Source organism: Balaenoptera acutorostrata, chromosome 10, assembly GCF_949987535.1.
Source record: "Balaenoptera acutorostrata chromosome 10, mBalAcu1.1, whole genome shotgun sequence".
Classification (NCBI taxonomy): Eukaryota; Metazoa; Chordata; class Mammalia; order Artiodactyla; family Balaenopteridae; genus Balaenoptera; species Balaenoptera acutorostrata.
This window is the reverse complement of record NC_080073.1, coordinates 32,571,190-32,598,930: the sequence shown is the minus strand read 5'-3', so window position 1 is coordinate 32,598,930 and position 27,741 is coordinate 32,571,190. Positions and strand designations below refer to the sequence as shown.

Genomic DNA, 27,741 nt, shown 5'->3' with positions numbered 1-27,741 from the left:
CAACGGAGAAAATTCCCAACAAAGTGTGTGTCTGCACACAAGGGGTTCCTAGGCTTGAGATTAAATAGCTTAGGAGAATGCCTATGTGAGTTACAAAGCGGTTCTTGCTCTAATCATGCCTGAAAGGCCGACACCCAAGAGCTGCCCAGTGTGTGCTCTTCATACAGCCCTCAGAGGCCCCGAGACGCCCACAGCGCCGCTGAAAGGCACCGGCCCAGCCTCCCGCCACCTGAGCTTCCCCTGCTGCACGTCCAACTAGCTGCTTTCAAAAGGATTAAGCTCTGATGGCCACGAGAGCCGGTACTGGGGCTTCGTATCCCATGGAGACTGGAGTGGTCCAACTGCAGCTGGAGCTCCCCGAAGCCGGCCTCAATTGGTGAGATATCGATTTCGCATTCTTTTGGAACACTAGACAAGGAGACATTTTCAACCCTTCCCCTCCCAGGGCAAGAATAATTACACAGGATGCAATTAACCAGGTGGGAAAATTATCAATGGCAAAGGCCAGGGAAATCTTTTTCTCTTTCGAATAGGTTCTCCAATCCTGTAATTATTTAATGAAGAGCACATATTTTATGGTGGGAAAGGCAAAGGAGCTACAATTAGAGCTTCGCCATTTAGGGGGTCAGAGGACAGAGTGTGCAAGTACGGACCCTGCCATGTTGTATTATTTCAAGTACAAAGCTTCCTGCGGGGCTGAGAGCTGGCTACCCACAGTTCGAGATTCACACATGCTGACAAGATCTAAGGTTTTTGACCAGCAACTATTTAGTAGCTCTCACAGGAACTTGTCTTTTGAGATCCCCCCTTCCCCCCAAAGATTTCTGAACAAATCCTTATTACTTATGCGAAGATTTAATTCATGCAATGTCCCCAAAACTGTTTAACAAAAGCCAGGTGATTAATATGATTATAAGACTGTACATCTCACAATTACATAAAAACTCATCAGCTGGGGTGGGAGCGGATGATTCTAGTTCTTATCTTTAAAAGACCTGCCTAGAAAACCACTATACCAAGTATGGGAGTGGAAGTAGAGTCTGTAAATCTTATATCATAGTAACACCTGTATCACAGTACTATTAACATCTTGTAGTTATATAATGTTTAGCAATTTTATAGGGCAGTTTCCCATAAAGGAACTTACCTACTCCTCATCATTTAACTCATAAAATCCTCACAACCACAGGAGGAAGGTATTATTGTCCCCACTTTATAGATGAGGAAACCGAGGTATACAGACACTAAATGACTTGCCCAGGGTCACAGAGGGATTAAATGGCAGAGATGGGATCAAACCCAGAGTGCTCTTAACCCATATGCTTTTCTGTCTCCCAAGGAGTCTCCTTGTTAGAACCTCATAGAAACTGATAGAACCTGTCCAGCCATTCCCACCCACAAACCATCGTGCAGAAAAAGCACATCTTTCTGCCTTCACTGTTCCACATCTCTGTTTTCCTCACATCTCTTACTTTCATTCTAAAGAGGGAGCCTGCAATGTGTCAGGCCAAGCCCTTAACCGTTTAGCCTTATGTTGGAATGACTACTTCTCTCTTATCCACAGAGGATATTTTTCTTTTTAAATGTTAAGGTAATGTTCTTTTTGGAAAACCCATTGGGTTCAGATCCAGCAGTATTTACATGGATTAGTGAGTCAGGCCCACGGGTCTGATCCATCCTCCCTGTCTCTGTACTGAATCTGGCTCCTCTGAGATTCATCTCATTCAGATTAAGAAATTCAGAATTTATTTTACTTTTCCCTTGGTCAGATTTTTTTTTTAATTCTAAGATTCGGTGGCAATGTCCAAGGAGCAGACCTGAGGACCAGGTTCTGATGATGATAAAAACAGTCACTGTTTTTTAAGAGCTCTCCTTAGAAATGTACCGTGTGTGTCTCTCTTTTTCTTTTTTCTTTCTTTTTTTCTTTTTCTTTTTTTTTCCTCTTTTTTTTCTTTTTTTAATTTTTATTTATTTATATATGGCTGTGTTGGGTCTTCGTTTCTGTGCGAGGGCTTTCTCTAGTTGTGGCAAGTGGGGGCCACTTTTCATCGCGCTGCGCGGGCCTCTCACTGTCGCGGCCTCTCTTGTTGCGGAGCACAGGCTCCAGACGCGCAGGTTCAGTAATTGTGGCTCATGGACCCAGTTGCTCCGCGGCACGTGGGATCTTCCCAGACCAGGGCTCGAACCCGTGTCCCCTGCATTGGCAGGCAGATTCTCAACCACTGTGCCACCAGGGAAGCCCCTTTTTTACTCTTAACAGGTTTATTGAGGCATAGTTGGCATACAATTAATTTCATATTACAGAGAACAATTTCATACACTTTGACATATATGTGCACCTATGAAACTGGCATCACAATCAAGATAATGAACTTATCTATCACCTCCCAAGTCTTCCTCATGCCTCTTTATAGTCCCTCCCACCCCTGTTCCCAGGCAATCACCAACCTGCTTTTAGCCACTAAAGCTTTGTTTGTATTTTATTGAATGTGTCATCACTCAGCATGCACTTTTTTGTCTTGCTGATTTCACTCAGAAAAATTACTTTGAAATTCATCCATGTTGTTAGGTATATCACTATTCCATTCCTTTTCATTGCTGGGTAGTGTTCCACTGTATGAATGTACCACAGTTTGTGTATCAGTTCATGTGCTGATGGACATTCAGGTTGTTTCAAGTTTTGGACAATTAAAAACAAAGCTGCTATGAACGTTTTTGTACAAGTCTTTGTATGGACATATGCTTTCCTTTCTCCTGGGTAAATAGTAGTCAAATGGCTGGATCATGTGGTAATGCATGTTTAACTGTTTAGGAAAATACAAAAACGTTTTCCAAAGTGGTTGTGCCATTTTACATTCCCACCCTCAATATTTCTTTTTGGTTTTTTTTTTAACTTTTATTGGAGTATAGTTGATTTACAATGTTGTGTTAGTTTCTGCTGTAGAGCAAAGTGAATCAGTTACACATATATCCACTCTTTGTCTCTAAGTCTTACAACAAACCAAGAGGCAGTCGTGTACACTTTACAGATGGGGAAGCTGGGGCTCAGCCAGATTTAAATGCTTCTTTCGAAAGGTAGATTCTGGGTTCAAACCCAGGCCCATTTGAACAAATGGGCCCTCCTCAGGTTCCATACTCAACCACCCCATCCTCTCCTGTGTATCATCAATTCATTAAAGAGGACAAGCAGATTGAGCCCTAACCTGGATCTGGCCAGGTAATGTGGGTTTGCTCTTTTCTGTTGGTTTGTTTTAGTTTGCTTTTTTTCAGCCCACACAATTTAAATAAAAATTCAATTCGTTGCCAACATTTAAAAATTGTTGATTTCATGGTTTCTCATGAAAACTGGGGTTTTCCTGAAAACACACACAATGTGCCAATGCTGGGCCCACACATCTCCATGTGGCCACGGAGATCACTGATGCTGGATACTGAAGCCATTATATCCTTGGATAGGCCACCCGTCCCCCCAACTCCTGCTGAGACACATAGGCCAAGGCCTCAGTGCCATTTATCACTCTCACATTATTATTTTACAAACCCACATCTCTCTCAATAACAGCCAAGGGAACAAAAGACAAGCCATGGGCACAACATGAAGCTGCATGCATGTGCAGCAAGTGTATACAACCAAGTAGCAAGTGTGTCTGTGCCGAGGCACACCTAAACTATGCTCATGTCAAGACCCACCTGGCCACGGAGGCCACCACGCCTGGGACCCCTGCCCTGGGCACCAGCCACCATGGTGGACTCCATTTTGACCACTTACCGAGGGCTCCTGGGGACCAAAGAATGGTGACTGCCACTTGATCGTGGCAAGCATACTGACTGATGGTGATGTTCTGGGCATCGGCGATCACGTGCTTCCCCACTGGATTCAAGTAAGTGGTGCAGTCTGGAGAGTTGGGAGAAGGAGAACAGTTATATTTAAACATTTATTTATTCTCTCCATGTTCATCTTCTCAAATTACGCAGAGCACGTTCGGAGTTAGCCAAATCTACTCTGTCTAAAGACGTGTGCCTAGGGACTTCCCTGGTGGCGCAGTGGTTAAGAATCTGCCTGCCAGTGCGGGGGACACAGGTTCGATCCGTGGTCCAGGAAGATCCCACATGACGCGGAGCACCTAAGCCCGTGCGCCACAACTACTGAGCCCACGTGCCACAACTACTGAAGCCCGCGTGCCTAGAGCCCTTGCTCCGCAACAAGAGAAGCCACCGCAATGAGAAGCCCGAGCGCCACAACAAAGAGCAGCCCCCGTTCGCCGCAACTAGATAAAGCCCGCGTGCAGCAACGAAGATCCAACGCAGCCAAAGATTAATTAATTAATTAATTTAAACTATATATATGCCTGAAATTATTAAAAAAAAAAAAAAAGAAAAAAAAGACGTGTGCCTCAAAGCCCACAGATGACATCAAAGGTTGGCTGTTTGGAAAACTGTAAGATGCTGCAGTGGGGTTTATTTATAACACCACCCCCTCCCCTTGAGTTAAATTCTGGGACAGTTGTAGGAGGATTATGTACAGTCTGGAGTTTGCGTGTGTATCAGGCATTCACTTTTTACTACTATGACATTTTACCTAAATCAATAATAATTTACATCAGTTTAATCAGTTTTTAGCATTAAAGAGAGATCTGAAGCAAAACAATGGCTAAGTAATATGGGGTTTGTTCATTTTCAGAAGAAAACTTGAGGGCAAGGTGACTGGGAAAAAGGAACTCATAGGAGGATGTGAACTCGTAGGGGAGTGATTCACAGCCAGACTGTTAAAGAATCCAATTAGGACCTGCCAAAGGGACTAACTGATTTTGTGATAAGCAAAGCACCTTCAATGTTAACTAGCGGTGTCAAAGGTAAAACCTTTGTTCCCAAACACCACCTCATCAAAGACACCCACAACACCCCCAAATCCAAACAGTCCCACGTTGCTCGAAAGACGAAAACCACCGATTCTTTGATTTTGTCTGAGGACATGACTCACTGCCACCTGCCAATGCAGCAGCTGTGCCACCTGGTATTGCTAAGTACACTTTCAAAGTTTAAAAAGGATCCTAAAAAGCTGCCAGAAGGTTCCAGCCAGACCCAGTGGGGGGACCTCCCAGGATGGCGGCAGGCTGTTCCAGCCACTTGTGCATGGAGAATCGCAGACACTACCTCGTAATTCTTACGCTGCTTTATCTTGATTTCTTTTCAGTAATTAAACTTGAAAACTTTCTTTAGTATATGATGCAAAAGTCCTTCCATCAGATTCCAAAACTACTCATTACCCCTCTGAAAGCCAGGGTGTTTTGGGGGTGAAGCATTCAGAGGCATTTTCTAAGAAGCTTAGTGAGTCTGCTGCATGCCTGTCCCCCTGCTCCCCGTAAACTATACCACACATTTCCCATTTTTATGACTAAAAATAGTCACTAGATATTCGAAAATCACAACAGAATATTAAAAAAATGGAAAAGTCATCCATAACCTCCCACCACACAGAAGTAACTGCTAACACCTAACGGATATGCTTGCAAGCCTTTTAACATGCACATAATATTCCTTCTTTTTAAATTTCTTATTAGAGGACAACGCACATGCACTAAAATGCACCCCCCTCCTCTCTGAAACTCCACCCTTCACTCTGCTTTGTGTCCTGCTTTTTTGCCTAACTCCTACAGAAGGCATACCCCCTTCTCTAAACTCCATCTTCTTCAAAAACAGCCACCTCTACATTTCAGTATTTCTTTTGAAAAGGTGTTAATAATTAATAAAACCAAATTCTACTTCTGATGACAATTCACTCTCAAAGCGTTCAACATGTGTTCACTGGGTACAGAAGAGAACTTTAGAATAGGAAAAAAAATGTTGAAACATCTGTTTTAATACCCACATTGAACAAACAAGGAAACTGCAGCTAGAGTGATCGGCTGGGTGGCTTGCAATGCCACCAGTGACCAGCCCAGAAAGCCACCTCGGATAGCTCACACAGGGCTCTTGCTAGTCTATCCCCAGCACAAAGCATATGACTAAAAAATAAGTTCTGAATCAGAACTATTCAGCCTGCAAAAATCCTAGCTGAGACCAGCTTCCCAGTATAAAAAAAGACAAGATCCCCCCATACGAGTAAAGTACAAACATTTTCATTTATTGAGGTCTATAATGAAAGAAACCTTTGACTCAAACAGCTTTAGGAAAAGATGCACGAACAAGAGTAAATCATGAGTTTTTTCCCTTTGTTCATTCCTAATGCCAAAATCAGCACTCCCTGGGTTTCTGTAAATACAATTATACAAATATAAAGTCTACAAATTAAGACAATGTATTACAACCTACTCAGGCATTACCCACTCAGAGCATGACGAAGAAACAAGAAATGCAACGTGAAAGGAGGCAAGGAGATCTGTAAAAGCTGATTTTGACTTAAAGGCAAGACATTCTCTTTCTTTCTTTGTAATGTTAAATGGGAAAGGAATAGAAAAGTAAGATATTTGTAGTTTAATACTTTTGTTGAAAACTTGGTAATTGGTTCTTAGCTATTTCAAACAAACCAGTAACCAGTCAACAGAGCAATAACAGGAACTTCCTTGTGGGAGAAAGAAATTATCTTTTTCAATGGAAAACAATGACTAATTTTTTGCACAGCCTGGATCCAATTATTAGCAACTCTAACGTTTTGGATTCCGGTTACAAAAAAATTATGCCCCAATGACATTTGGCCAAAATGCAACCTAGCTTCAGATGTCTCAGGAGTCGAGTTGTGAATTAAATTCTAACTAAATGCTGAAGACTTAGAAAGAAAATAATGACCAAGAGACAGGCATTGGCACGTGGGCCAAATATCTAGTCCCATAAAGAAAACAATAAGGTACTTTTAAGTTTTATAGGTAAGGATCTTCTTTCACAAAACCCCATATTAAATTAGAGATGCAAATACTTGTTTGCAGCTGACCGGAAAATTTTGAACTCTTGAATGTAATACAAGATCTACCAGGACCAAGAACATATATTAGAAATTAACTTTCTAACCTAAAGAAAGATCCCTTACACATGTCTTTACTTAGCTGAATTAAGTCTCATGGACTTGCAAGTCTTTCATTAGCATCATAGCATTTACCCAGAACATGTACACATCATGAATGTGAAATGTCTGAGTTTCCCATGTAAGCTCTCATCAGTTAACTTAAAGTACCCATGTCAGCAACTGCGGACATGAACTTGACATCCATATTTGCATCTTAAAATTGTTAGATTGCATACACGACCTCAAAAACCCTGCTTTAGCAGTGATTATTCCAGAGGCCTCAATGTGACCTACAGCCCTTACTCATAACTCTCCAAGAGATGAATCAAATGTCAAGTCACTAAATATGAATCAAGCTCCTTCTTGTCAACATTTTTACTTATAATTTATGGCTCATAAGGCTAAAATGCTCATAATTCTATATAATTACCTCCTAGGGCACAGAAGCAGATGCTAAGGGGGGGTTCTACATGCTTAATCAGAAAAAGCACACCCACCTGTCCTTAGAAAACAATTCAGCCAGAAAAAGTCACACTTCCTTGAGAGAAAGGGCCAGAAAAGTGCTTGGATTCTAATTCTAGTTGGAATGACTTCTAATGTTAATAGATATCAATTACTGAGTGCACACGGAAGGCTAGCTCCTGAGATGAGCAGTTATAAACATTACCTCATTTTAAGTGTCAAAATGACGTTGAGGAAGAAGTTAATCTTTGTTTCACATGATGAGAAAACTGAGGCTTGCCGAAGTGGAGTCACCTGCCATAGTTCACAGCTGATAGGTGGGGAAAAAGGTGAGAACCCAGGCCTAAGTCAAAGATGGCCAGTTGGAGACCCCTGTGCCAATCTGAGACCGATCCACTTGGCCCACTCTGTGTTTGTGAAAAATTTTAAATAAATGCTGATATTTTTTTTAAATGTTAAATATCCATACTAAAAAAAAAAAAAAAAGCAAATTTCCCACTCTTCTTGGAAATCACATGTGGCTGTGCTCAGGGGACATCCCTCAAGACCACACTGATCTGGAATGGAGGAGCCAGTGCTCCTCTAAGACCAGACGCAGGCGACCCAGTTTGCCACAGTCCCTACCACTCCTGCACCTGGTACCTTCGCTCACTGTTCCCCTGCTGGGCCCTACAAGCATCTGTGTTTTTCTTAAGGATATGGCTCTGTCCTGAGGAAATCAGGGGAGATCTCCACACACCGCTTCTCTCAACACTTTAGAGGACAACTGACCCATTCAAGCTCCGAAATACTTGGGTTGCTTAATTGAGACTGAGGTGCTTTAGCTCTGTTGACAAACCTGAGCAGGTTCAGAAAATCCCTCAACTCCAGGACCTGCAGTGTCCCTGATTAAGCACGACTGTGGAAGCTTTAGATCCCTGAAAGGGCTCCATTCTTCGGCGGTCAAGCCGTTCACTTACTGTCATATCTGAAGGTGATGTTATGCAGCCCGCTGTTTCTGCTGGCCGGCCCCACTCCCTGTGGGAAAACAGGAGAACATGAGAAGGAGTGAAGCCAATTTGCTTTTCCATCACAAATTCCCCACGGAGTCAAAACGCACACATGATCGCAGAGACCCAGGGTCACGCCAGTCACCAAGCAACGTCCACGCTCTCCGTGTCCCCCTCCGTCCCCCCACCCAGCTCCCTCTAGCCCAGGAGATTCTTAACTGCCAGGCCACAGGGATCAGGAGTACTCACTTCCCCTAAAACAATAGCAGCAGGCTGCTCTGCGTTTGGGGGTTAAATAATAATTCATTAACAGTAAAATTGGGAGAGAGTGACCATGAGCTGCCAGCTGGAACCCTTCCAGTTGGATCCACTTTGAGCACTGATTGGTTATAAAATTTGCCTACCAGACACTCTCGTCCAAAAGCCCTATTAAGCCATAACAGATAGGCAATTCCTCAAGCCTAAGGAAACAGGTTTTTCATTCCAAGACCAGGAATGAGTGTGGGAATAAGCTGTTACCTTTAATGAGAAATTTCTTCACTGCCTCCATACCTGTGCTTAGAGCATAGAAGGTGGGTCACAGAAGAAAAAGACTTTGAAAGGTCTAACTCTAACTCTTAGGGATGCGGCTTTTAGCCATCTGTACTCTTTTTTTTTTTTTTGGCTGTGTTGGGTCTTCGTTTCTGTGTGAGGGCTTTCTCTAGTTGTGGCAAGCGGGGGCCACTCTTCATCACGGTGCGCGGGCCTCTCACTATCTCGGCTTCTCTTGTTGCGGAGCACAGGCTCCAGACGCGCAGGCTCAGTAGTTGTGGCTCACGGGCCTAGTTGCTCCGCAGCATGTGGGATCCTCCCAGACCAGGGCTCGAACCCGTGTCCCCTGCATTAGCAGGCAGACTCTCAACCACTGCGCCACCAGGGAAGCCCCTAGCCATCTGTACTCTTAACAGCAGGGATAACAAGTCTGCCAGACCTCCCTTTTTTTTTTTTTTTTTTTATAGCTACTTTCTTTCTTTCTTTCTTTATTTTTGGCTGTGTTGGGTCTTCGGTTCGTGCGAGGGCTTTCCCCAGTTACGGCAAGTGGGGGCCACTCTTCATCGCGGTGCAGGGACCGCTCTTCATCGCGGTGCGCGGGCCTCTCACCATCGCGGCCCCTCCCGCTGCGGGGCACAGGCTCCAGACGCGCAGGCTCAGTAGTTGTGGCTCACGGGCCCAGCCGCCCCGCGGCATGTGGGATCCTCCCAGACCAGGGCTCGAACCCGTGTCCCCCGCATTAGCAGGCAGACTCCCAACCACTGCGCCACCAGGGAAGCCCCAGACCTCCCATTTTAATTACAGCATCCACAGAGGGAGCGCCGGAATCCTCCTGTTGGCCGCACCGTTTCCTGACTCACCACTTATCCATCATGGGAAAGAGCAGCTAAAGATCTCCCGACGCTGGTTTAACGGTTTCTGTGATAATCTGCAAATGTGCCATTCAGCATTAATTGCAGAATTCTCCCCCAAAATGTTAATTCTTAAATGCTAAATGATGGGAAAATATTCTAACCACACAGCTAAAGTTTCCACCCAACAAGGGGGATGTTGGGGAAAACCATATGCTGGCAGTCTGGTATTTAATGGGCGATTGTTACACTAAGACACAGTGTGCAGAACACTTCTGATGGAGCCCAGGGTCTCAGGCCACAACCCCAGCACATCCATATGCTACCAGCATGTTCACACTGCTTATCCTGAAGCCAGGCATACCCGCTGAAACTGTATCCCTGGGCTCAGATAAACATGGACCTTGGGAAAGCACAGCTGTGCAGAAAAGGATGGACACACATCATTCTAATTAAAGTGAGGAATAAGCAGTAACAGAAAATCTAAATCAACATGGGGCACTAGCCCCATGGTCTACTGGGGTTCTGTTCCCCTTCTTCCTGATGCACCTTCCTTCTCCAGCTTTCCTCCTTCCATCCTCCCTTCCACACGTACACAAGGTTCCAGAATTCCTCACCTGAACGGAAACACTTTGGAAAGTGTTATTACCTTATTAAAACCCTAAATGCCTCCATAACTGCTCAGGGACGGGGCCACAGTCTGTGTGACTGGAGGATGCCCAACTTACAGATAGCCATGACCAGAGCAACACGACCAGCAGGGGACCAGGAAAGAGACGATGCAACACCTGCACAGTCCCTCAGTATTGCCCAAGGGGTGTGCCCCAAGCCACACCCTTCTCCTCCCATACAAACCCCCAGGATATAAATTCACTCACCATCTATTATGAGCCAGACATTATCCTAGGTACAGTGGTGAACAAAACAGCCACTATCCCTGCCCTCAGGAGCGAAGTGGCTCATTCTTTCAAAGAACAGTAACTGAGTATGTGGATCACACGCAGGGCATACAGACAAATCTCAAATCACACCTTGACCCTCCAAGAACTCTCAGTGTAGATGGCATACAAGGTCTATGCAGCTAGGGTGAAAGGACCAGCCATAAATAAGCATACAGTGTATGAAATGCCACAGGCAGCGCCTCAGTAAGGATGACCCCAGGGTAAGGACACCAAGGACTAGAAGCTGAAGAGAGGAAAGGATAACTGGGCTAGAATGGAGAGGAAAGGGGAGTCTCAGGGGAGGGAAACAAAAATGTAATCCAGGGGCCAAGGTAAATACCTTAATCCTTCATCCTCTAGCTGGGACCAAGGGCAAACCACTTCACTCCACTGGGTGTGAATCTCCTCAACTGTTTTTATTAAAAGACAATTTGCATGACTTTCCTCTGAGAAGGGAGTTTGAGGAGGACCACATGAAGCCATGCAGAGGAAGCACTTTTCAAAAAAGGAAATGCACTCCATTTAATAGCATGCTCCAAGACGTGTAGGACTCTGGTGACCAATCACCTTACTTGTAGGACTTTGTCAGCTTTTCATTTTGTCCTTGTTCGCCCTGTATTTCTACTGCAACATGTTTTTAACAGATATTCATTGGGCACTTGCCATGAATGCATTGTGGAAAGGAGCCCAAGACAGTGAGATGTGCTATATCCTGTATACAAGAACCTAAATCACTCCAAATAAGGTCTCTGTGATGTATGTGGAGCTGCTCAGAGGCGGGCCCAGTGAGCTGGCCTCAAAGGACAGTGAGGCTTGCCTATGGCATCCATTCACTACCGACTGAGCATTCCACCTTCATCCAAGCCCCAAAGAGCACTCAGCCATGAACCAGACCCGGGTCCTGACCTCAAGGAGCTCTGGTCACCAAGGTGATCTCCTAATGCACAAATCTGCCCTCATTCGTCTGCTCCAAGCCCACCGCTGGCTCCCTGTACCCCCTAGAGCATTCCTGACGTGGCCCCTGCCTACCTTCTCAGTCACTCTCCTTCCTACCTTCCACCCCCGTCTGGGCCTGCATGACTGCTCAGCACATGTTCTGGAGACCTTCCTATTCCCAGAATGCCCTTCCCATCACCCGGGGCCTGCTCCTCTGAGGGCTTCTCACCTTAGCCTGGCCTCTCTCACACTCTGCTCCTGACACATTAGTCTGCCTGCACACTCACTTGATGGGAGCACAGTGACCCATCGCCACGATTTGACTGGCACGGCACTTCTGTGAATGCAGATGCAAAATGGTAACACTAATTCCACAGAAAATCAGAGACCAAAAGACCCTGTGACCATCCAAGGCTGATCTTGGAGCTTGGAAGCAAGAGGCACCATTGCAGGCACCAGCTCCTGTGTGTACTGTAAAGACTGTTCACTCTTGGAAGTCGTCAAGTGCACAGCTTCTCAGCACGTGCCTCAGACAGATGCTCCACGAGGCTGTCCTCAGCTCACACCTAAATAATGCTTCAGCTGCTCCAGAGCCCTCAGAAACCACCTGAGAAACAGTATGTCCAGGCTGGCTCACAGAGCACTGGTTTTCTTTACACTTGGTGGCAGACAGAATAACAACCACCCCCCCGCAACATGTCCACATCATAATCCCCAGAACCCATGAATATGTTACTTTACATAACAAAGGGGCTATGCGATTAAGTTTCAGGATCTTGAGATGGGGAGAGTATTCTGAATTATCCAGGTAGGCCTAATATAATCACAAGGGTCCTTAGAAGAGGGAGAGAGGATGGTCAGAGTCAGAGAAGGAGATGTGACAATGGAAACAGAAGGCAGAGAGACAGAGACAATGATTTAAAGATGCTATGCTACGGGTTTTGAAGATGGAGGAGCAACACGGTCGGCTTCTAGATGCGGGAAAGGGCAAGGAAAGGATTCTCCCCCAGAGCCTCCAGATGGAGCCAGACCTGCCAACACCTTGATTTTAACCCCATAAGATTCATTTTGGAATTCTGATGTCAAGAACTGTAATATAATAAATTTGTGGTGTTTTAAGCCACCAAGTTGGTGGTAATTTTTTATTACAGCAGCAATTGAAAGCTAATTACTTACATAATTTCAGTTGCCACGTGGATGAACGTCTCTCTCTCACACACGCACACACGCACACACACGCACACACGCGTGCGCACGCGTGTGGTTCGTGCGGTCGTTCTCCCCTCTCAGACCGAGGGCAGACTGATCACTTGTCACTGCGCTCTCCCACCCCACTCCCCGCTTCAGGCATACACGGAACAAGCTGCTGCTTGAGATTTTGCAGTCCTAGACAGAGGCTTTTGTGGGCTACTCTGGGGCTTATCTGGAGTAAAAGAGGGGTTAACAGAATGGGCTTTGGAGTTGCCAGAGGTGTGTTCAAATTGTCCACTTTCCAGCTGCAAGCTTCTCAGCCTTTCTGAGCCTCATTCCCCAGAGCTATAAAGTGTTTGAATCAAGCTTCCTGGAAAGGATTGGTGTGGGGACCATGTGAGATGATTGACATATATCAAGTGCTCTGCACATCTCCTGGCACATATTGAAACGGTTATTTCATAGGCAGTAATGGTTATGTCATGATTCCTGCCCTAACAAACATGGTGAGAGTTGTGCTACAAGGGGACACATGAGATCGGCAGGGTGACGCTCACAGGAAGTGGCCTCTCCAGGTACGATCTGTCTCCAGCATCCAGACCTTGGGGGTACCGTGGGAGAAGAGGCAGTCGTGCAGGTCAGGGCAAGGTGGCACAAGGCACCAACCACCAGAATAAGGACTGTGCTCTGCTGTTGGTCTTGGTGGGAACTGGGCAACCCAGGGACTCCATCTCTGCAAAGCACTCAGGTTGAAGCAGATGGGGAGAAACTCAAGGCAAAGTGACCAGGGCAGTCCCCACAGTCCAGGGCCTAGCACATAGTCAGCCCTCGATAAATATCAGTTTTCTGTCAGAATGAATACATGCATAATTAAGCCAGGTAATACATCCAGAGAACCCAGGAGGGCCTAGCTTGCTGTGACAAGGTGACTTATGGGCTTACCATCAGGGCCCACCGTAAGAGAACACAGAGAAGGCAACTCACAAAGCTGGTCAACAGCTTCAGAAGCTGTTTCTTCAGGAAACAATTCCAAGCTTTTACCTACTACACCCGATTTGATATTTAATGAGCTGACAATTAAGAATACTTGCTTATTGCCTGTTACATTAAAAAATGCCAGTGCTGTAGCCTCAGGGTGTCACATTCTTGGTTAATTAACCACCCCCATTTGCTGCAGTAACTGCAGCTTTTAATTTGTTTCAGTGCGAGCTAAGAAGCAAGCCCCAGGTGCCTGGAGCTCGGCTGTGAACACTCTATGGTAAGCAAGGAAGGAAGCAGCAAATGGGGACAGAAGAGAGAAAACATCTTTTACTCTGGAAAGGGGAGGGGGAGGATAACCCTTAAGTGCTCTAAAGAAATAAAATTCAAAAGGCAAAAACCCACACCATGCTCCACCCATATGGCGAAAAAGCCAAGGCCTGGACACAAAGGCAGCCACGGAGCGGGAATCCCACACAGAGCTGCAGCATCCATGAGGGGCGTCAGATGGCCAATTTCCTGAGGGACCCTGGGGGATTCTGGGCCATTTGAAGATACCAACTTGCCAGAGCAACATTTTCAATCCAGCTCCAAAACTGCTTAACTGCCATTTAGGAAAAATGCATTTTGAAAAGGACTGTGCTAATTATAGTGCCCCCTTTCCGATGGAAGGTAAGCCAAACACTAAGGCCTACACAAGACTGCTCTCAAATCAATTAAGGAACTTTCAGAAAGCTAGTAAAGTTTTAGTGAATTGAGATTGGGTGAGAATTTAAATAAGAGCATTTGTCAGAAAGAACTGAAAGGATGGTTTGTTTTTAAAGGCACACCGACCAAGTAACTACTTCAAACTGTGGGCAACTCAAACGTCCTTTTTTCCATAACATTGCCTCCATCTTCGAGTTTCCAGTGTGTTAATGAGATTAAAAAGCAGACAGTTCTGTGAGGCTTGAAATGCACAAGGGGACTGATGTTTTTGCCTGTGCCCAGTGGACATCATGAGGGCTAAAGGCAGGACATGGGGTCCATTTACTTCATGCAGGTTCAGATGGTTTCAGAAATGAAGGCAGATCCCACTTACTTCAGTTCAAACCTTTAACTAAAAAAAAAAAAAAAAAAATCAGCAAAGGCAGAGAAGCCCCAGGTGATGCAAGCCGAGGAGAATGCTGGCAAACCCAAAACACAAGGAAAATAAATCACAAAGCCAGCTTGGGCCCGGATCTATCTACTCAAGATATTCACTCCACATTCCCGGGAACTGTTCTCTCTCACTCTCCATCTAGAAGCAACCAACTTCAGACGTGTAGGGTGCCAGCCAGCTGTCTGCTTTGGGGAGGTGAGGTCTTGGATGTCTAGTGGGGAACACACAAGCTCTTGAGGAGTGCCAGTGGGTTCCCACCAGCAATTACCACGTCGGCCCAAAAAGACCTGGAGATCTTAAGTTAATTAGAGAGATTTGCTCAAGGAGGTAGGAAATCACTACTCGAAAGCATCGCCTGTGCACCAGACCAAAGCCATAATCATGATTCATCTCTGACATGCTGCTAATCATCACACACATGTTCCTAATTTCACGCTCTCCAAAGGAAAGCTGAAGGGACAATTGTTTCTGACCTCTAACATGGAGCCAACCTATGCCAAGTTACCATGTGTCCTGCTTATCAAACTGAAAGCTCTAGTTTTCATCTACGCGTCTTTTCACTATTCCACCCTCCTCCACGGCGGCCCCCCCAAGGAAATCCATTCACTAAAGACAAAGATGTGGTAGGGCATTTATATGAGTTGTTTCTCAGATAGTAATTTTTCTTTTTTTTTTTCTTTTCTTTTTTTTTAAATTGAGATACCATTGACATATAACACTGTGTAAGCTTAAAGTGTACAACGTGTTGATTTGATACATTTATGTATTGCAATATGATAGCAACTTTTCTACATGGTGGTGGCCTAAATGGAATTTAATACATTTTAATATCTCCTTCCCGGCTGCAGAGTTTATAATTTTCTTATTGCCTTGCCACTGGAACATGCATATGCAGTTAAAGCCCAGATATCAAAACACACACACACACACACACACACACACACACACACACACACACACACACACATGCACGCCAACTTTTTTCCTGTGTTTAAAAACAAAACAAAGTTCTGTAGCCACCTTGGTTTTCACAAAGCAAAAGCCCAAGCACTTTTTCCAATGAGTCTGTTAAGGATCTGGGCTGTGTGTTCTCTCATGGCTGATACTCGCAAACAGACAGGATTGTTCCATTTTTCCAATTCTCAAAATGTTAAAAGCAAGCTATAAAACATGCCTCTGGACGGAGAGCCAGACCTTTCCCCTCTGCTGCACACACCACTCCCATCCACACAAATGAGAACCTCATGTTAAAGAACTGGCATCTTTAAGGTAACAGTCAACCCATCTGCAGTTTCAAAAGCACACACACACAACTCACAGACACAGATTAACTGGTCTTCTGTAAATACCGGATATGAAGAGGAAGCAAACAACCAACCACCCGAGAACACACCCAGCAAATCAGCTACCGGCTCCCTCTCACGTAGCAGTGAAAGGTAGTTACGAAGACTTTGCTCCAGAAGCCCGAGAAAGTATCTTCCTGCGAGGGCAAAATAGTGATTAGACAATAGAGGAAGGAAAACTTAGAGCTATAAACATGATTGTTATGCCTAAACTCAGAGGAAATGTTTGGATCAAAACAAAACTACTAATAAAAAGCCTTAGGACCACACAGAGAGTGTGCACTGAATTGTGCTGACTTCAAATACTGCTTCCAAGGCCCCGGGATGGAGTCTCCAAATACTGTATCACGTCTGGAATTCTGCTTTTACAGCACAAATGCCTGCAGAAATGGTGGATTGTGATGTTGCCATGGGGACCCAGCCTCCTCTAGCTAGGCAGGTCCCCAGCATGCCCCACACATGTGCTTCCTTCAAGGTGGATTTCACATCTCTGGAAATTATGGAAGGCTGCCCTTTCAGGTTTTAATGCTCATCGAAACATCACAGGCTGCACTATAAAGCAAGGCGACCCCTTCTGTCAGCCTATTATTTCTGTCCACGCGGTGGTCTTGGACAGAAAAACCTCCTTAGAATAACAGAGGGAAGCAGCAAGTCAACATTAGACCCCTTTTCATAAGTTACTTAAACTCTCCTGTCTCTGGCTGCAAAAATCCAAGTCAGTCAACCTGTGCTCAGGCCCACCCCCCATCGCCTGCCCCCGGGAGGGATCAGGCTCAGGCTCCCAGGCTGCTTTGCCCACTGCCGGAAATGAGCCATTAATGCCATCCCAGCAGTGCTCCTGCCAAGGCAGGATGTCTTCACTTTTAATTGTTGATGACCCCTTTGCTGTTAAGGGGAAAGGGTTTCTAGAACCCCTAGAAGAATCCTGTGAGAAACATTCCTCACCCAATTTCCCACAGAAACATTTCTTATACAATTTCGGGGCATTCCCAGAGCTCCCAGAGGCCACTGAGTGCTTTCCAGGCCCCAGGTCCAAAGCCACGTTTAGAAACAAAGATTCCAGAGACGCCACATAGAAATGAGGGGGTGCATCTTGGCTTCCCCCCTTCCCTAGGATGCAACCCCTCCAACCGGCCCCTCCAGGTGTGGGTTCAGATATACACACACAGAACACAACCCCCCTTGAGTGCTGGCAGGTGCCTCCCATCACTCCTAATCCTGCCATAGTCCTACCTCCCTAGGACCCCAACTGGCTCAAAACAGTGGTAAAGACCCTCATCCCTCTTTTCCCTAGGAGCATTCTTCCATCAGTTCTGACTAGAATGTTCCAAGCCAAAACTCCATTGACCCTTCTGATACATATCTGCCTCTTTGCAAGGTCTGGCCTTTCTCAGATTTCCTGGGGGAAAGGAGGGGAATCAGCTCATCCAGAGGTAAAGCAACAGTCACCAAGCCCCATGGGCAGATTGAGGGGACTCAGGCCTCCTGGTTCTCAGCCCTGTGACCTCCCGATCCAACACTTCCACCTAGTCTGTTAGACAACACATCCCAAAATGTCCCTGAGATGCAGCTGCAGTGTGTGTGTGTGCGCCCAGCCACACAGGGTGAAAAAATAAAGGCACCAGGAAGTCAGCAGCGTGGCTCCAGGTGTTAACACTTAGCGCATCCTGCCCAACCCCACCAGCTTGAGGCCGGCCGCCTGGGAGCCGGACGCAGCAATTAGGCCCTTCCCGGGCCGGGCGCCTTTGTCCCCTTGCTACCATCATTAGTGTCTGACTTCCTGTGCACAACGGGGGTGGGGTGGGGGCAATCACCGGCTGACCGGGCAGGACATTAGACTTCCTTTGTCAAAGACCCTCAAATGTTAACAAGCAAGTGAACAAGCTTCTCCTCTGCCCGCCCCGCCTCAGCCACTCCTCCAGCCCACCAAACACTCCAGTGCAAGTCTCAACAGTCTTGGTTCCCCCCACCTGGGGGAATCTGAGTTCCTTGGGAGCAGTATCAAGTCTCCATGTCGATTTCCCAGAGCCGTTCCCCTACAAGCATGTCACTGGCATTTGCTGAGTACCTGACGGCCGCATTACTTGTCCTGCGTTAACAAGGGTGAAAATGAACAACGGTGACGACGGTGCTCAGACAACGTGAGACCCAGGCTGTTCGACGCTCAGCTCAGTGCCCCCCCTAAGCACAGGTGTCCCATTCAAGTGTGCTCATGGGCTAAAGTGCAAGACGGTCTCAAGATGCAAGGATGTGCTGAAGGTTTGAGTAATATCACTGATCAGATCTGAAAATGGGGGGAGGGTGAGTTGTTATATAGCTGCAACCCACATCACTAAAAACCTCTCATTTACACCTCATCCCTCCCAACAGAGGGCCCCAGCTTTCTCTTTGGGGACATAGATGTCTTTGAGGATTTGGTGAGAGCTGTGGCACACATGTACGCATGCAAATTCTTCAGGAGGTTTCAGCATTCCTGAAATCCACCCACGCTCTCACCTGCCTGCCTTATTGATAGCATGATAGCTTAACACCAGGTCTACAGAAGGAGTGGTTTAGTGACCCAAGGGAAACTGGCAATTAAAAAACAAAATTCAAAAAGGCGGGAGGTGGCTGGAAGTAAGATCTCAGTTTTAAATAAAGCTCTGAATTAATGTCTCAACTATTATCCTTTGTGGGCAGTATTTATTACAACTCAGAAATTGAACAATTTGTCCAAGATGTTGGGACTCATGAACTTCAGGAAGTAGGAACATAAAAGGCAACCATTTCTGCTGTTAAACACAGGAGCCCATTAAGAGCTTCTATCACTTTTCAGATCACAGGTGACAACAGTCACATCTGCAATCAAGTCAGTTTTACTGAATTTTGTTTTAAAAAAATAAACTGCAGTGTGGTTAATTCTTTTTCCCCCCCCCCTTTGCTGAATGGGAAGGAACATACTCATGGTGTCCAGAAGATGGAGAAAACAGCTGGGTTTCCCACTTCTGCTCAACTGCTTCTTCCTGTCTTTCGTGTCTGTTGTCAGCACACAAAATTAGGTTACGTTTGGGATACATTCTTAAATATTTGCCCAAGAACCACTATGGAGGATAATCTAAAACTCCAGTTTTCCAGGGACTTCCCTGGTGGCACAGTGGTTAAGAATCCACCTGCCAGTGCAGGGGACACAGGTTCGATCAGGAAGATCCCACATGCCGCGGAGCAGCTAAGCCCGTGCGCCACAACTACTGAAGCCCACGCGCCTAGAGCCCATGCTCCGCAACAAGAGAAGCCACCGCAATGAGAAGCCCACACACTACAAGGATGAGCAGCCCCCATGCGCCGCAACGATAGAAAGCCCACGCGCAGCAATGAAGACCCAACGCAGCCAAAAATAAATAAATTAAAAAAAAATTTTTTTTAAGTTTTAAAAAAAATAAAACTCCAGTTTTCCAAAACGAAGAATTATCTACGACTTTGACTTCTGCTCCAGACATACCAAAACTCATTCAAGCTTCAAAAATTAGATGTTGGTAACAGCAGAGAAAGGACACTATCACTTCCATGGTGCCAAGTCCCCCACAAGTTTATTTATATGAACCCAACAAGTTTCAAAGAGTAAATCATTTCACCTTCGGTTCTGATTTTTACCTTTTGCCAAACCAATTTTTAAATAGTAGGTAATCGGAAGGATATATTCCAACGCTAATGGTCCCTGCAACTTTAAGTCTCCCTACTTCTTGGATGGAAGCCAGCAGTCTGCCCTTAAACTATAAGCAATAAATCCAGAAGACTCTCTTTCCTAATTTCCCAATGATACCATATGGAATTCCCATTAAAGCACTCACATGCAAACACACACACAACGACATACCAATTAAATCATTGTGTGATTTTAGGCCAGGAAATAATTGTGTTTGCCAAAAACTATTCAGCTTTGTTTTAATTTCCTTGAACAGCTAAAATGTCATTCTGGGAAGGAGGGCAAAGAATAAAGTAAAAATGAAGTATCAATGTCTTGGTCGATTTCAGATTAAGATAAGATAAATGTTCCTTGTGGGTGAAGGAGAGAGTGCAGAGTTCCCAGGAATGAAGAGTTCCCTGTACTACCTCCCCAGGGGCTCCGGGCATAGATTGGTTGAGAGGTAAATTAGCAAATTCACATGAGGCAGGCAGGGCAAATGGAACAGCAGGTAAGCGCACACTTCCTTTCTGATGAAGTGGCCCTGGTGGCGGATTCCTACTCCCCCAAGGGGTTGAGGCAAGCAAATGGCACACATAACCTTCCTCCTTGACCTGTCAACAGGAAGAAATCAATGCACCTTGTCCCTTCATTAGCCTTCCCATGGAGAAGTGTTTACAAAATCAAAGCAATATGGTGGAAATCAATTAGAAGCCTGTAACATTTTATCATGAAGTCAGGGTGAAACAGAGACTTACCAGAAAAAATTAAAAGCACTGATTAGGTATTTTTAAGAAAGGGAATTCCCTGGCAGTCCAGTGGTTAGGACTCCGCACTTCCACTGCAGGCGACACGGGTTCAATCCCTGGTCAGGGAACTAAGATCCTACAAGCCGCAAGGCACAGCCAAATTAATTAATTAATTAATTAAAAAGAGAGGTCCAAAGGTTCTGGCTACAATGGTTTCAAACTGAGCAGCTGGGTGGATGTGAGGCCAAGCTGTCAGGCTTTGTGCGACACAGAGCCACGTCAGTCACAGGAGCACTGAGGAAAAGGCCCCACACAGGCACGGCTGGCTCAGGTACCCAGTCCTGTCTACCACTTCCCCAACTGTCCATGAGGGGTGCAATATTCAGTGGTTCTCAAATAGAGAACCCTAATGGTGGGTTTTCTAGTTTCTAGGAAAAGAGTGGGCTTTTCTTTGAAAGAGGCTTTATTACTTTTGTAAATACAACAAGTTCAAGGCAAAGGAAATTTAAGTACAGAGAAGAATATGAAAATCCTCTCTAGTCAACATTATTGTACTATATACGTCAAAATTGCTAAGAGACTAGATGTTCAACATTCTCACTACAAGAAAAGAAATGATAATTATGGACGTGATAAGAGGTATCAGCTAAAGCTACTGTAAATCAGCTAAAGCTACTGTACGTGATAGAGGTATCAGCTAAAGCTACTGTAATATTGTAGTATTTATACTACAATATAAATGTATCAAGTCAACAGGCCGTGTACCGTAAACTTATGCAGTGTTATAAGTCAATTATCAATATATCTCAGTAAAAAGAAAAGCATCCCCAAGACTCCTCCCCTCCCCATCACTTTGAAGACTCTTCCAAACGATTTCTGTTGCATGTATCACATGGACTCTGACTTGACATAAGTTAGATCCTAATATACAGACCATTTGTTCTGATAAATCTCTACCAGCTAATGCAGTTCCTTTTGGGAGAGCCATGTGGGACCAATGGGATAAACAGCAAAAAGATCCTAATGAGGTAAAAATAAGGGCCATTGGGCCAAATTCTTTCTAAGGGTCCAACCAGCTCTAATTAGCCATTATTAAAAAGTAGTAAAGCAGGCCCTTTCAGCTGTTCTAAAGCCAGTTGTGTATGTGGAAAAGACAACAAGGCAGATGCATCAAGAAGGTGACACACACACATGCTCATATTGTGGTAGGTTGCCTGTTGGCCTTGGTTCCCTAAATGCTGCCCTATAAGGTAACCAAATTACTACGATTTATCCTATATGTTTAAAAGAAAATTACACAAATTTAGGGGATTTTATGATTAGATGGCTGGTCTCACGTGAATAACAGAACTGTGTAAATTAAAAGGGAAATGCTGGTGGCGCTTCCCTGGTGGCACAGTGGTTAAGAATCCACCTGCCAATGCAGGGGACGTGGGTTTGAGCCCTGGTCCGGGAAGATCCCACATGCCGCGGAGCAACTAAGCTCGTGCGCCACAACTACTGAGCCTGTGCTCTAGAGCCCATGAGCCACAACTACTGAAGCCAGCGCGCCTAGAGCCCGTGCTCCGCAACAAGAGAAGCCACCGCAATGAGAAGCCCGCGCACCACAACGCAGAGTAGCCCCCGCACGCCACAACTAGAGAAAAGCCTGCGTGCAACAACGAAGACCCAACACAGCCATAAATAAATAAATAAATAAATAAATTTGTTAAAAAAAAAAAAGGAAATGCTGGCAAATCCAGGAAGCGGTTGACAACAGCTTCATCAGGCATGGTAGTCACAATACAGCCGTGCGGAAACCTTGGAGCTTCAACTCTTCAGAGTCGGGGTGGCTGGGAGAACACCAGTGTGGGCAGATTCTACAGAGCAAGCTGAGGAGATAATATCATTCGCTATGTAATCTCCCTTTTGTGATTAGAATCACAACACCCGTGTAGTGTGAAGGAGAAAGAATGATCTCTGGCTCAAAAACTTAGCTCAAGCCCCAGAATTTATCAGCAGATGTCTCGAGGGCTAGAGATATGCTTTACACTGGGAAGGCCATTTTGAGTGATGGAGAATAAGGCTCCTCCAGGAGTTTACAATTTGTTTTGGAAAACAAAGCTAAAAAAATGTGAAATTAGAGTCAATAATGTTATACCTTATGGAATGAATATGCTAAGTTATGCAATCGAGCTCCAAATCATAGGAGCCCAGAGAAAGGGAAGTGAACAGAGGAAGGCTCACCAGAGACCAGAGAAGTGTCTTCACAGAGGAGGCAGGTCTCTGGCCGGACCCTAGGGCATGTCGAGCTTTGGGGTGGGTGGGGATGGCGAGATGACCCTTTCAAGCAGATGCAGACACAGGAGCACGTGGCTGCGTGGTAAACATTCAGCAAATGGCCCTCAGTCCTCAGGGATGATGTGGAGCCTCCCTCACCAGCCAGAGCGAACATTGGCAAGCTGGAGTAACTGACCCCACACCCTCATCCCTTCCGTGTTAAACACCCCAAATGAATGGGCGCCGTAGGGCTGGGATGGACAAGTGGGCTGAGTTTTGCATGTGTTGCATCTTGGAGTTTGGCAAGACCTGAACAGAGTGATCCTTACAGAGGTGAGCACAGCCTGAGGTGGCAGGCAGGAGTGCAGGGGAGGGGTCTCCAATCCAGGCCAAGGTAGCAGTGGGCTAGGCTGGGGGTAGACAAGAGCAAAGAAACAGGCAGTAAAACAGCAGCTTCAAAAGATGAACCAAAAGGATCAGAGAGTTGAATCAAAGGGAGGAGTCAGATCCCAGGGCCTGCAGACCGGAGGTGCCACTGACAAAAGCGAAAGGATTAAAGCTGGGGGTCTCATTACACAGTCCTCTTATTTTCAAAATGGGCCAGATTCCCTGCCCCTAATACAGACAGAAGGCATTTAAGAAGGAGGAAAGGGAGTCCTGAGCACCACCCACTTCCAGTTTTCACCTATCTTCCCTCCGTGACCAAAAATGTCACTAACTTTTGGAATTAGTGCCACGGACGCCCAAGGTGGGAGTCTACATCTCCACCTCTCTAATCTTCCCCAGTCATTCCCACCCACCTTGACTTTCCTGTCTACATTTGGGGTAAACCAGTGCCATGCTCCCAGGCGGAGCTCACTAATAGTAAAGACAGAAAGAAGACGACTCAGAAATAAAGGCCCTTTGTTAGCTTTTACCAACTCTCCATCAAAATTCCTAAAGATCAGATTCACTAAAAACAATCTTTACAAATCTGACCTTGGCACAAATGGACAGATGCTATGTGATTCCTCTTATATAAGGTACCCAGCATAGTCAACTTCATGGAGACAGAAAGTGACATAAGGGGTTTGCCAGGGGCTGGGGGAGGGGGAAATGGGTTTAGAGTTTCAGTTTAGGAAGATAAAAGTTCTAGGCATGGATGGTGGTGATGGCTGTAAAACAATGTGAATGGACTTAATGCCACCAAACTAAACACTTTAAAATGGTTAAAATGGCAAATTTTATGTAATGCATATTTTACCACAATTTTTTTTGAACGGGGAAAAAAGACAAAAAAAGGAAACAAGGATTTTGAGCAGGAAAGTAACAGTAATAAAACAGTGTAGCCGCCACGTCTGCAGGAAGAACTAGGAAGGTGGACAACTGGAGGCCAGGAGAGGCGGCAGCTACAAGCGTGAGGTGAGAAGGATGGCGATGGTGGGGAGACAATGAAAGGACGGGTCTGGGAGGCATTTTTAAGAAACTATGGGGCTTCCCTGGTGGTGCAGTGGTTGAGAATCTGCCTGCCAATGCAGAGGACACGGGTTCGAGCCCTGGTCTGGGAAGATCCCACATGCCGTGGAGCAACTGGGCCCGTGAGCCGCAGCTACTGAGCCTGCGTGTGCGTCTGGAGCCTGTGCTCCGCTACAAGAGAGGCCGCGATAGTGAGAGGCCCGCGCACTGCGATGAAGAGTGGCCCCCACTTGCCGCAACTAGAGAAAGCCCTCGCACAGAAACGAAGGCCCAACACAGCCAAAAATAAATTAATTAATTTAAAAAAAAAAAGAAAAAAGAAACTATGGCAGGACTCTGTGACAAATGCGATACAGAGGTGATGATGGAATTCAAAGGTAACTTGAAGGCTCCTCTTTTGGGAACCCGGAAGATTAGTGATTTTACAGCAATAAAGAGAACCCTGGGGAAGAAGTCTTTTCTTTTTTAAGAAGAAAACTTAGTGAGGGTGAGGTGACGACAGGGAATCTTCTACACAATACCATATTTTTTTTGGAAATACAGGATTAGAAGGCAGGAAGTCATGCGTGAGGTCAAGCTACAGAACCTTAAGGACAGGTGGGCTAATTAATAGGAGGTATAAAAAAGAATGTCAAATAGGTTTCATGTAAAAGAATATCAAGATGGATATTTTCAACATGAAAACCATCTTTTTGATTATACAAATCCCTGAGCAAATAATAATATTGATGGCTCTTTTAGAATAGCTCCTCCATATAAATAAATTCCCACGTCTTTTGCTGCTATTCAGACCCATCCCCTGGTTTCCTATAAAACTAGAAAGCATACTGGGCTTCCCTGGTGGCGCAGTGGTTAAGAATCCTGCCAATGCAGGGGACACGGGTTCAAGCCCTGGTCCAGGAAGATCCCACATGCCGCAGAGCAACTAAGCCCATGCGCCACAACTACTGAGCCTGCGCTCTAGAGCCCACAAGCCACAACTACTGAGCCTGCATGCCGCAACTACTGAAGCCCGCATGCCTAGAGCCAGTGCTCCGTAACAAGAGAAGCCACCGCAATGAGAAGCCCACGCACCACATGGAAGAGTAGCCCCCGCTCACCGCAACTAAAGAAAGCCCACGCGCGGCAACGAAAACCCAATGCAGCCAAAAATAAATAAATAAATAAATAAAGTAGGAAGCATATTATAAGTACTATCTAAAGAAAGTCTTTTCACACGTTTGAAAACTTAAAAACAAGTGACATTAGCACTGGAAAAGGCGTTGAAAAGATGCTGGTTCACTGTCAGACTTTTGTGTACAGGATCAGAGCTTTGCATCCTGCCAGAACAGCCGTCCAGTCTCCCATGTTATTATGGAGAAGAGCACAGGGACCCTAAGTCACGACGCTCCCCAATTTCTGCTCAGCACTTTACAGTTTGAGCCACTGTTAAATTAGTAAAACCTTTTGCCAGTTTTTGAAACCATGCTATCTGAAAAATGTAGAGGCAACCAACACTCAGGTCTTTTTTTAACCAAATACTGCTAACCAACTGACCTAACAGCTAGCATTCAGACTAACCGACAACTGCCCAGAATTCAACACGAAATAAAAAAGTTCAAAAGATAAGCTAGAACTCAAAGTTATCAAGTTAGATTTCAGTTCAGGCAAACTCTTTTTGTCCAAAATTCCTGGAAATGGTAAATTTTTGCACAAAGGCACAAATACAAATATTAATTTTCAGACCATCCTGTTTTGGACATCATTCATCGCTTGTGGCCATTTTGACAGGCGCACATCCATATCACTGCCAGGCTTAAGTGGATCAATTTTGGCTTTGTGGCTAACAACCTTTTCCCCAAAATTAAGGGAATAAAGCTGAAATGTGCTTATCTCTGAAATTTGATTCATCTCTGAGAAGAGGCCTGCAGGAATATTACACCTCTTGAGTTTATTTCCAGACACCCTGAACAGTCTGGAGAAAGGCATATTCTAGGAAACAGTAACTACCACACTGGTTAAATGCTTATCACTAATGAACATTTATTGGGTAGTAACAGAGCTATGACCCTCATAACTTAACCATACTACACTCACGTCTTCCTGAAGGTACAGCTTCAATTCACAAACATAATTTTTAAGGGCATAAAAAAGAACTTTCAAGCTCACCAACATAGCAAATACCTCTCTACCTCGTCTTTAAAAGTTACACACTGTTTTGAAATTCTCCCCATACTTGAAGAACCCCATACCAACATCTTGTTGACTGATATTAAAGAAAGACGAGCCTCATTCTCTTAGCAACAATAACCTTCTAGAAGATTCGCCTAAGAAGAAAACAAACACTACCTGATAAAGGAAAGACGGATTCCATTGCAGACCTCTGGGTTCTCAGATCTGGAACATTATAATCTGATTGTACCTACATGGCATTCACCAAGAGGGCACTGCATGGTAGCAAGGGCAGAACAGACGGACCAGAGCTATGAGCACCCTTGCCGTGACCCTCTTACAGCCACAGAAAGCAGAAAAAGTAATTTCAAATGGGACACATGGAGTCCTTACTCCTCCCTTCCCCACTCCCACCAAAAATAACCAATCATAAACTTTTAGCACCTCTCAAGGACTTCAAGAGAGACAAGAGGAGAATGTGTTGGCCTGGCTAAGGGACCCTCACATCAGTGCAACTTCTTTCTTTACAGATTTATTAAAATATGCAAGCACAGTACTTATAAACAAAGGAGTCATTTCAGTTTTTGCTTGGAAAGATGGGAGCCAATACATTCCTTCTGGGAATTCAGGGTAACGGCTTTACAAAAACAGTGTCCAGATGTGCTTAAAAATTCAGTCTGTTTCTTCTTTTGGGGCAGAGTGGAGGGAGAAACAAAGGGTGGGAGAGTCATTTTATTAAAAATTGAAAAGGTTATTGGGCTTTTTTGGCTCGCACACTAACCTGCCCTCTGCTGACAAACCACACAGGAGCACCTGAGGCAGGACCATCGGGGCATCCCTCCCGCGAAGGCAGGCTGCAGGGAGGTAGCACCGGGCTGACCACAGTGTGAGCCTGGGGACCTTCTCTAACTTCCAGAATGTCCTGAGTGGCAGACGGTTCCACCAGGTGGTGATAAAATGGGGGGGAGAGACTCTGAAAGCCAAAGATTCTCAAGTGAAAATCAAGCATTTTTGTATCAAAACCACCACCCTTGGGATAAAACTTCATTAAAAAAAAAAAATTCTCAGGACTTCCCTGGCATTCCAGGGGTTAAGACTCCACC

The 27,741-nt window shown here is 45.3% G+C and overlaps 1 protein-coding gene across 1 annotated transcript in view; it reads right to left on the bottom strand.

Annotated features, from left to right (window-relative positions):
• Positions 1–27,741, bottom strand: part of IL17RD (interleukin 17 receptor D) — a 67,777-nt gene that overhangs the window by 18,366 nt on the left and 21,670 nt on the right. The window contains exons 2-3 of the mRNA XM_007192291.2: positions 8,422–8,479; positions 3,770–3,895 (exon numbers count right to left, since the gene is read on the bottom strand). Coding sequence (XP_007192353.2) covers positions 3,770–3,895; positions 8,422–8,479 — 184 coding nt within the window. The remainder of the gene's footprint in view (positions 1–3,769; positions 3,896–8,421; positions 8,480–27,741) is intronic.